General features: G+C 49.7%; 1 protein-coding gene across 1 annotated transcript; it reads left to right on the forward strand.

Annotated features, from left to right (window-relative positions):
- Positions 1-1,608: 1,608 nt before the first annotated feature.
- On the forward strand, positions 1,609-3,210 carry LOC309552738 (uncharacterized protein; the record flags this gene model as incomplete). The annotated part of the gene is made up of 1 exon (XM_082253658.1): positions 1,609-3,210. The coding sequence occupies one exon, from the start codon at positions 1,609-1,611 to the stop codon at positions 3,208-3,210; it is 1,602 nt and encodes a 533-aa protein (XP_082109784.1).
- Between the last annotated feature and the right edge of the window lie 6,875 nt (positions 3,211-10,085).

Raw genomic sequence — 10,085 nt, forward strand, 5'->3', positions numbered from 1 at the left:
TCCTTCCCCGCGGCCTGCTGTTCCTTCCAGTGCGGGGTCTTCCTCTCCGGCCCCCCTGGTTGCTGCTGGCAGGTCCCCCCATGGAAATCTGGCCTGTGGAGCGGCGGTCGGTGCACAGCCTCCGGCTGTTGCTTCTTGCTCGTCTGCTTCCTGTGCGGCGGAGCTCCTGACTGACCGGACAGCGCCACCTGCTGGTCGGTCGAGGTATCGATGTTCTTCATGTCTCCCTGCGCCCTGCAGGGCGGGAGATTTAAATTTATTTTCAGCTCATTCACCTGGTTTACAGCTGTCCACCCCAGTGAATCTCCCTGTGCCCTACAGGGCAGGTGATTCTGTTGCCACGGCTCCTGCTTTGGATTTCCCTCAGCTTCCCACCCCTGCTGATCTTCCAGCGCCCGGCAGGGCGGGAGATCCATTTTACGCTGCTCCTTCCGTGGGATTTTCTCAGCGTCCCACCCCGGCTTATCTCCCTGCGCCCTGCAGGGCGGGAGATTCCAATGCCCGCCATTCCCCTTCCCTGCCTGGTCTCCCTGCGCCCATCAGGGCGGGAGATCCTCGAGTCCCGCATCCCTCTGGCGGTCCCAGCGTGACCGCCGTCCCCGTGCGTCACCCTGCACCCAGCAGGGTGGGTGATGCTTTTGAGTCGCAGTCATCAGTCAGTCGCTCTGTGGCGGAAGCCCCTCCAGGTCTCCCTGCGCCCGGCCGGGCTGGAGCGCCGCATTCCTTTTTTGCTCCTGACGGGCTGGCGCTGCCAGCCTATCCTCCCCCTGCGCCAGGATGGGCGGGGGACAGACGCCTGCCTCATTGCCACTCCAGCGCAGTGGTTTCTGCTGCCTCTGCCCTACCTACTCCAGCTCCGGACTCTGCATGTTCCTGCTCTTCTGCAACTCAACGCCAAGTGGGCCCGCCTGGGCCTCCGTCTGGACCTCTGCCTTCGGATCTCTCAGTGCAACGTCCTTCATCGCGGTTCCCTGAGTTTCCTGTGTCCATTGGAAATCGCGGGCATCTGCCGGACCACCCCTCCGATGGAGCATCCGGGTCGATGGGTTCTCGTGACTGACAGCCCGTGCTGGCTCCCCCTCCTCATCTCAGTGAGTATGATTGTGGTTTGCTTTGGGGTAGGTCCGAAAGCGCTGCGGTATCAGGTCCGCCAGACGAGCACAAGTCGGTCCTCTCTCGCATGGGTGTTTCTACCCCATCGAGTGGTGGCGTTTTTTCGGGTGGCCATTTGTGGGCGGTTCCGTCGTCAGCCATGCATCTTGCGGCTGAAGTTCGGGAAAAGATCTGTCGGCGGGAATTCGTCGATTTACTCACTTTGGTTCCTCCCGATCGGGAAACGGTGGACAAATCTCGGCGGGTCGACGTTACTGCACAGGGTGACAAGCCCAAACAGCTTCCTCGCACTTTCGGGAACTGGCTGCAGGGTTTCTGTGCTTATGCCGGGGTGCTTTGTGAGCGTTTTCCAGAGTTAGGCCCTTCCCTCTTCTGTTACCTGGATCTCATTTGGGGTGCCTACAAGGTCTATGGGGGACAGTGCTGGTTCCACTATGATACCCAGTTCCGGCAAAAGATGGCGGCGCCGGAAAGAATTTCGTTTTGATTGCCAGGATGGCAGTCTGTGGTTATTGCTCATGTGCCCTCACAGACCGTCGTCCTTTCAATCCCCGGCCGGCGCTTCTCACGGAGTGTCGGCTGCCCCCAAGAAAGGAATCTGCTGGCTTTTCAACGAAAGCCACTGCAAGTGGTACACCGCGTGCCGTTTTAAACACGAATGCTCGGTATGCGGGGGTGCTCACCCCGCCATCCGGTGCTTTCGGAAGCACAAGCCCCCGCTTGCCAAACCCGGGGCAAAACCTGACCTTTCTAGGTCAGAGGACCCCGGTGAAAGTCTTAAGGATGCTTCCCTGGCTAGACCATTACCCCCGGCGTAGAGAGGCTTTGATATTGCGTGACGGGCTGGATATTGGCTTTTGGATTCCTTTTACTCATTCAGACGAGCCTACTATGGCTGCGAACCTCAAGTCGGCGTTGCAGTTTGAGTCTGCACTGGCCGAGAAGCTATGGAAGGAACTGGATTTGGGGCGCATGGCGGGTCCGTTTGATTTGCCCCCTTTTCACACCCTACTGGTTTCACCTCTGGGCGTGGTTCCCAAGAGGGAGGTGGGCAAATTCCGCCTTATCCACCACCTTTCCCATCCTTCCGGCTCTTCTGTCAACGACGGTATTGATAAGGAGGAATCCAGGGTCCAATACGCCTCTTTTGACAAAGCCCTTGGGTTGGTTCGAGCTGCTGGCCAAGCGGCGTTACTGGCTAAGGCGGACATTGAGTCCGCCTTCCGCCTTCTACCCGTCCATCCGGAATGCTTCCACCTGCTGGGCTGCTTCTTTCGGGGTAGTTACTTTTTTGACATGTGCCTCCCCATGGGGTGTGCGATCTCTTGTTACTACTTCGAGTTATTTAGTAGCTTTCTCGAATGGGTGGTTTCCCAGTCAGCTGGTTCGCATTCCCTGCTTCATTACCTAGATGACTTCCTTTTCGTTGGCCCGGCCGGCGATGGGCAGTGCCAGTCACTCCTTTCTGTTTTCCAGTCTACGTGCGAGCGGTTTTCCATCCCGCTCTCGGCTGACAAAACTGAGGGCCCGGTGACGGTATTGTCCTTCCTGGGCATCGAAATTGACACGGTGGCCATGGTTTTTCGCCTGCCGGGCGACAAATTGGACAGACTTCTTTCCCTTATCCGTTTGGCGAAAGGCGCCAAAAAGCTCCAGTTGAAGCAGTTACAGTCCCTGTTGGGTCATCTGGTCTTCGCCTGCAGGGTTTTGCCCATGGGGAGGGCTTTTTGCAGACGCCTGTCGTGGGCCATGAAGGGCGTGTCCGCACCTCACCACTATGTCCGCATTACCAAGCCTATGCGGGATGACTTAGGGATTTGGCTCTCCTTTCTCCAGAATTACAACGGTCACTCCTGTTGGTTGATGGAGGAGGTCCCGAACTCGCAGCTGGAGTTGTACATGGACGCGGCAGGCTCCTGTGGCTTCGGGGCCTTTTTCCAAGGAGAATGGTCTGCTGAACGTTGGCCGGCCTCATGGGCCCACATGGATCTGTTACGCAACCTCACATTGTTGGAGCTTTTTCCGATTGTTGTTGCCATTGAACTGTGGGGAGAGAGGTTGCGTAATCGACAGGTCGTTTTTGGTCAGATAACATGAGTGTAGTTCAGGTTGTTAACCGCCAGTCTGCTAGATCCCCTCCCGTCATCTCGTTACTGCGTTTTCTCTTTCTCAAATGTTTGCAGTTTAATATTTATTTTAGAGCTAAGCATGTTCCCGGTGTCTCAAACGAAATTGCTGATGCACTCTCTCGTTCACAGCTCGACCGCTTCCGCTCCCTGGCTCCATCTGCGGCACGGGTGGGCCTGCCCTGCCCCCCCTTCTTGTGGACCCTCGTTTCCGACGTCTGTTAGACCTTTTTCGGGCTTTGCTTTCTCCTCGCACGTGGGCGTCGTATCTTCGAGTCTGGGACGAGTGGGTGTCCGTTTCCCGCGGTGAGTTTTCATTTTGTTCACACCATGACAGACGCCTTTCGTTATTTTCCTATCTTATACATTTACTCCAAAAGGGCTCCTCGGGTTCCACTGTCTCCGCTGCCATGTCTGCCTTGTCCTTTTGGTTTCACCTTCTCGGCTGGGAAGACGTCACCAAGGAATTTCCGGGGGGGCGGATTTTGTACGGCTGGCGCCGAGTAACACGGTTCCCTGATTCCCGACGCCCGGTTTCCCTTCCCATTTTGTCCAATATATTTTCCCTATTGCCATCCGTGTGCTCATCCCCCTTCGAGACCCTCTTGTTTAAGGTCGCTTTTTCTTGGGCCTTTTTCGCGCTTTTCGCATCGGGGAACTGGTTGCCAAGTCCAGAACTGCCCTCGGCGGCATTTGGGCGGACGATGTGTCTTTTTCTGACCATTGCGTTGTCGTTTTTCTTCGCACCTCTAAATCGGATAGCCTTGGCAGGGGCAGACGCATTGTTCTGCATTCCTGTCGAGGCCCCTTTTGCCCGGTCTCGTTGTCGTTTCACTTTAGGTCCATTCGCCCCTCGGCCCCCAATTTTCTGTACACGCGGATTCGTCTTCCCTCAGCAGGTTTCAATTTTTGAGGGCTTTCAGGCTTTGCCTGACCAAGTTGGGTTTACCTGCCGCGGATTTTTCGACGCACTCGTTTCGTATTGGTGCTGCTACCGCGGCTTCTGGCATGGGATTTTCTGATGCAGAGCTCAGGCGCTTGGGCAGGTGGGAATCTTCCCGTTTTTCCTTATACGTTCGTCCACATCTTTTGTTTTAATTTTCAGACCTCCACCCTGCCTTAGTTTGGATCATCGGGGATTCCTTCATTTACTGGGCACACCGCCGATCCGGCGTTCGAGGTGATGGGACGAATCTGGGCTTCGACGACTCGGTTGCCAGAGTTCGCTGGCGCGGTTTGCGTGGACTGCGGTGGTCCCAAGTTCTCCAAAAGTGCCTTGAACTCCGTTCGCATGTTTCCGGCCCCATTATTTTGATCCTGCATGCCGGGGGGAACGATATCGGCTACACCCGGTCTGTTGACCTTATCTCGGCCATAAAACAGGACATTGGTCATTGTTACGCTGCCTTCACTGGATTGGTTCTAGTTTGGTCTGAGATAGTGCCTCGCCTACTTTGGGCACGTGACATCCCGGGGCCATGCCTGGAAGGCTCCCGGCGGAAGATCAATGCCCAGGTGTCGAAGTTTGTGCGGCATTTGCTAGGTGTCGTGATCCGCCACAGGGACTTGGAAGGTGACAATGCGGATCTGTTGCGGCCTGATGGGGTTCACCTTAACACCATTGGCCTGGACATTTTCAACCTTGGCCTTCAGCGGGGTGTTGAACAGGCGCTGGCTTCAGTGGGGCGCACGCCAGTTAAATCCTGACGTGCGGGTGGCGGTTTTGACCTTGCCAGCAGTTACAGTTATGGCAATGGGTTATGCCCTGGTTTGTAATTTGGGGGTTACGCTGTCTGTCCCTGCACTGATGGTAACGACAGACCCCTTCCTCCCCCCCTTTTTCACCCCCTTTTGTATTTAAGTTGTTGATGACTAAGAGTGCTCGCAGTACAACTGTGACTGGCACTGGTCTAAAAGCTTACTTGTTTGGAATTGGAAAATAAATAAAGCTGTGGCCTTGCCCTTTCCAACTCAATCGTTGTATGAGTAGTTTTTATGGGGAGGGGGCAAGCGGAATTGGTTATCAAGCTAACATGGTTACTGACCTATGCACCTCAGTAATCATGAAGGCCTCTTGATCCCTTTAGGGAAAGAGAGCCTTGATTGCTGGGGGCATGGCCAGGGGGCTTGGATTAAGCAAACTGGTTTGGACAATGGATTGGATGGAGTCTGGGTATGGGGTTGGGCCTGAGCTCAGATAAATATCTTCCCCAAAGGAATTCTGGGTCTTTTAGAAGAACGTGGCTGAAGAGCTGCCCCCCCCCGCCCCAATTTTCAGGTGGTATGTCACAGCTGTATTGGCGGTTTTGACCTTGCCAGCAGTTACAGTTATGGCAATGGGTTATGCCCTGGTTTGTAATTTGGGGGGTACGCTGTCTGTCCCTGCACTGATGGTAACGACAGACCCCTTCCTCCCCCCCTTTTTTACCCCGTTTTGTATTTAAGTTGTTGATGACTAAGAGTGCTCGCAGTGCAACTGTGACTGGCACTGGTCTAAAAGTTTACTTGTTTGGAATTGGAAAATAAATAAAGCTGTGGCCTTGCCCTTTCCAACTCAATCATTGTATGAGTAGTTTTTATGGGGAGGGGGCAAGCGGAATTGGTTATCAAGCTAACATGGTTACTGACCTATGCACCTCAGTAATCAAGCATTTTGGAAAAAAAAAAAATCAGTGGTCATTTTTTCCCTGTATAATAACAGGTGAAGTTCTCTTTTGGTTAGAGAGATTGTTGGGTGGGAGGAAGTAGTCCAGTTTTTTAAGATGGTTTTTCTGGTGACTAGAAGGCAAATTTGAATCCAGGATTAGTGTTTGGAGTTGGTGGTGTTTGGAAAATATAAGAGTAATTGTTTGTTCCAATATCCAAAGATTAGGAGGAGTGGATCTTTTGGGAATTGCAAAGAGGTGATTCCATAGACAAAGGAAAGGATTAAAAATGAACTTGCAGGACCATAAGCAGTGTGAGAGAGAAGATGAGAGAGAAGATGAGAGAGATGGTTGAGGACATAAAGTGGCTTGAGGGTTGTCTGTATCTGATATGGATGGAATATAGGCCCAGTGAAGAATTTTTATCTGAGTTTCTCTCCAATGTTTGTTGGGACCAGGCGAAGAATTATATTGTAGGCTTGAAGGATTTTATCCTCCGGGTCAAAGAAATCCTTGCCCCAGTTGGCCATCGAGGATGAGACCAGGGGGGAGTAAATTTATGAATCAAGGGCTTATAGATATCCGAAATGGAATATGTTCCTACTTTGAGAAAACGGTGAGGGATTGAAGATTGGAAGCTCCTGCCACTGTTGTGACAGTGAGTGCGCACATAACGGATGCATTGCCCAAAGTTGAAAGCATGAGACAAGGGTAGAGAGAAATTTGCTGCTTTTTTCGTGAAGGTGTGAGTTGATAATTTAGCATGTTCTAAAATCTTCATGGCTTTTCGATCCTGTTGAACAGATTTCCACTTGATATGTAAGAGAACCTCCAAGGAGTAGGGATGCACCATTGCAGATTCAATGTAGTAGTTTGAGTAATGGAAAGCTTTCTGTAACCATTCTAGACCTGAACGCAGTAGGTGCTAAATTGTAGATCCTTATGTTGGGGAGATTTATACCCCCTTCGCTTCTTGGTAGATATAGTTTGGAAAGTTCAATACGAGAGCGCTTCTTTTTTTTATTATAAATTTCTGTTTATTTGTTTTAAACAAGAAAAAGACATAACACAACATAGACGCCGCGCAGGGCGGACACAAAAACATAAGAACAGCTGACAACATGTCAGCGAAAACCCTTCCCCCCCCCAATCCAACCCCCACCCCACCCACCCACCACCCCAGGCTCCACCCATCAGGCCCATCACAAGAAATTGATAAGCCTCCGAGGAGGCTAGAGAAACACCTCAAAAGAGTCCCAGCGCGCCTACAGCATCACTATAGTGCCTTTAAGAAGTAAAATTCATTTGACCGCACATTTCAGAGTGTAATAATAAAATACAGTGCAATACAGCACCCGTCCCCGTGTATCAGTCTGTCAAGGAAAGCGTTCAACAGCAGACACCTTACTGAGCGAATCAGTGAGGGAATGATATTTGCTAGCCTGGTCGCTACAATCTTAGAGAGGTTCTTGACATCTAATTTTAGAAGGAATATAGGCCTATAGGAGCCTGGTTCTAGATGGTCTTTCTTTTTTTTAGAAAGTAGTTTGATAATGGCTTGATTAGATAAGTATGAGCCTCCTTGCCAAATTCCCTGATATACTTTGTGAAGAATAGGCGTGATTTTATCATGAAGTGTCTTGTAAAATTTGCCAGTAAACCCATCTGGGCCTGGGGCACAGTTAGGTGTTTTATTGTCATGGAAGTTTCAGACAGGGAAATAGGAGCGTTAAGGGTCTCAAGTTGGGAGGGGGAGATCGTCGGAAGGAGGATTTTATCTGAGAACCTCAAGGCAATATTTTTGTCTATAGAGTCGGGCGAAAATAGAGAGAAGTAGAACTGGAGCATTACCTTATTTACCTCCTGTGGTAGGGATCTAACAGAGCCTGTGGCGTCCCGAAGAGCTGTGATATGTGTAGGGCGGTGTAGGCCTTTTTACAAAGTCTTGCTACGAGTTTGCCTGGTTTGTTGCCAAATCTGTGGAATGTTGCATCACTAAATGTCCATTTTGTCAGTTCAAGCTTTTCTGCCCAACAGTCAAAAGCTTGTTTGACTGCATGTCATGCTTTCCTATGTTCTGGGTGTTTAAGGAGGAAAGGGAGCACTGAGTGAGCTTAAGGCGAGTGCTCGCCTCCTGGTAATTGTACAAGGCATGTTTCTTAAAGGAAGCAGCGTATGAGATAATCCGACCCCTGATAAAGGCCTTGCCAGTTTCCCAAAAAGATTGGGGTTATCCATGTATGTGGAGTTTGCAGAGAGAAATTCTTCCCTTGAAGCTTCCATGGAGGCCTGGAAATCAGTGTTATTGTAAAGGAAGGATGGGAAGCGCCATAGGCAGGAATTGAGTTGGGGGCCAGGGTCCGCAAAAGAGATAGAAGTAGGCGCATGATCGGAAATAGCTATATTGTGAATTTCTGCTCCTGAGACTAATGGAATGATGTTGTCTGTGCAGAAGATGTAATCTATCCTAGTGAAAACATTATGTGGGGAGGAGTGAAATGTAAATTCCCTATCTACTGGGTAAAAATAATCTCCATAGGTCAGTGAAGTGCAAGGTTTCCATGGTCATAGCGAGAGTGGTCTGTCCAGGGGCCCCTGGGGGTTTTCGGTGTTACTTTAGGGCAGACCTATCGTCAGATAAGTGCATTACTGCATTGAAAGCACCTCCAACTATGTGAGGGATATGAGGAAATTTTAAAAGTCTAGTGGACAAGTCCCTGTAAAAGTGTTTCTCTGGATTGTTAGGAGCATGTTAATAAAAGATCCTTGTGTCCTAAGTGTAAGTGAGCATTAATGAGCCATCCCTGAGAAGCTGTGTCTGTCGCTAGTACCTCACAAGGGAGGTTTTTTTGGATCAAGATTAGAACTCCAGCTCTGTGACCGACGGCGTCAGAACCTAAGACAGAATTCCATAATAGCAGATCCATGTAGGGTTTCCGGGATAGTTCTGTGGCTTGGGCTTGGTATAACTCCTCCTCTGTTAGAAATCCTTTGTTTAGCCTCATTCAGCCGAGTCGTATGTTCCCCCAGTTCTTTTCTTATTTGTATCATGCCTGCTTGGACTACTTTCTCCACTGAAGAAGCTATTGTAGGGGCTAGGAGAGCAGCCACCACCTGAGCGATACGCTCAGTGTTGCTGTCTGCAGGCTGGGGAGAGAGAGAGGAGGGGGTGGCACTAACTTCCATGGCTGGGGCCTCCACCATGTTGGAGAGTGGGGCTGTCTCTGCAGAGTCTAGTGGGCGCTGAGCGGGCAAGATTGGGCACCACTTTTTTCCAGGAACTTGTCCATGGATGACAGCGAGCTAAGACGATGGTCCAATAAGCATTTCAGCACATCTGGTTTCAGAGCACAATCTTTGCCTGAATAACCTATTTGGAGTGCAAGGGGGAAATTAAAGGTTTAATAGACCCCTGGTGTCTCCCTTTAAGAGAACCTGTCACCTGCACTGTGCTATCACATAGGGGGCCTATTAGCCTCCATGTGATAGTAACAATGTTAAGTGAAAAAAAATATATACAGTTTAATGAAATCAATTAAATATACTGATTGGTTTCTCTGCAGAGTTGCACCAGATTTTGCACTCTCCTGTTTTAGCAAATCAACCCCAATGTGTTTGTGTGCACTAAAATTATTAATATTTTATTTTTTTTTTTTTTACAGAAAATATTGGTTTAATAAACTGTTAGGCTAAAATTGTATGACATACAAATTGCAACTACAACCATTTTATTCTCCAGCATCTCTGCTTTCAGAAAATATTTAACATTTGGGGGTTTTTAATTAATATTTAGGCCTAGAATGTGCATTTTAATGTGTGCAAAAAAAGAAAAAAAGAAATGCATAAATGGCTCTGGCGGTGAAAGGGTTTTAAACTAGATGCATATATTTCATAAGAAAGTTTTGAGATAAGAATTTTTATTCTATTCATGAGCCTAAATTAAAACATCAACTGGGTGCTTTGCTTGCAATGGTAGATTTTTTGGAAAGGAGTGTTTCCCTTTAAGAAGAGTACAGTGATGTGAGACAACAGACATAATGCCGATTAGTCACTCCTCTGTGTCAGCGTAGCGTGGATTGAAGAGCTGCGCATAGTCCGCGATGCATAATGTGTATAAACAATGCGTCACCTACATCTGTTCTGCACGCTCTTAGCGTAAATAGTGCTCCGGCTCACAACACCACTCTGGAGTCTAGTAGAG

Source organism: Pelophylax lessonae (genome assembly GCF_965119305.1).
Source record: "Pelophylax lessonae genome assembly, chromosome: 4".
NCBI classification, from domain to species: Eukaryota; Metazoa; Chordata; class Amphibia; order Anura; family Ranidae; genus Pelophylax; species Pelophylax lessonae.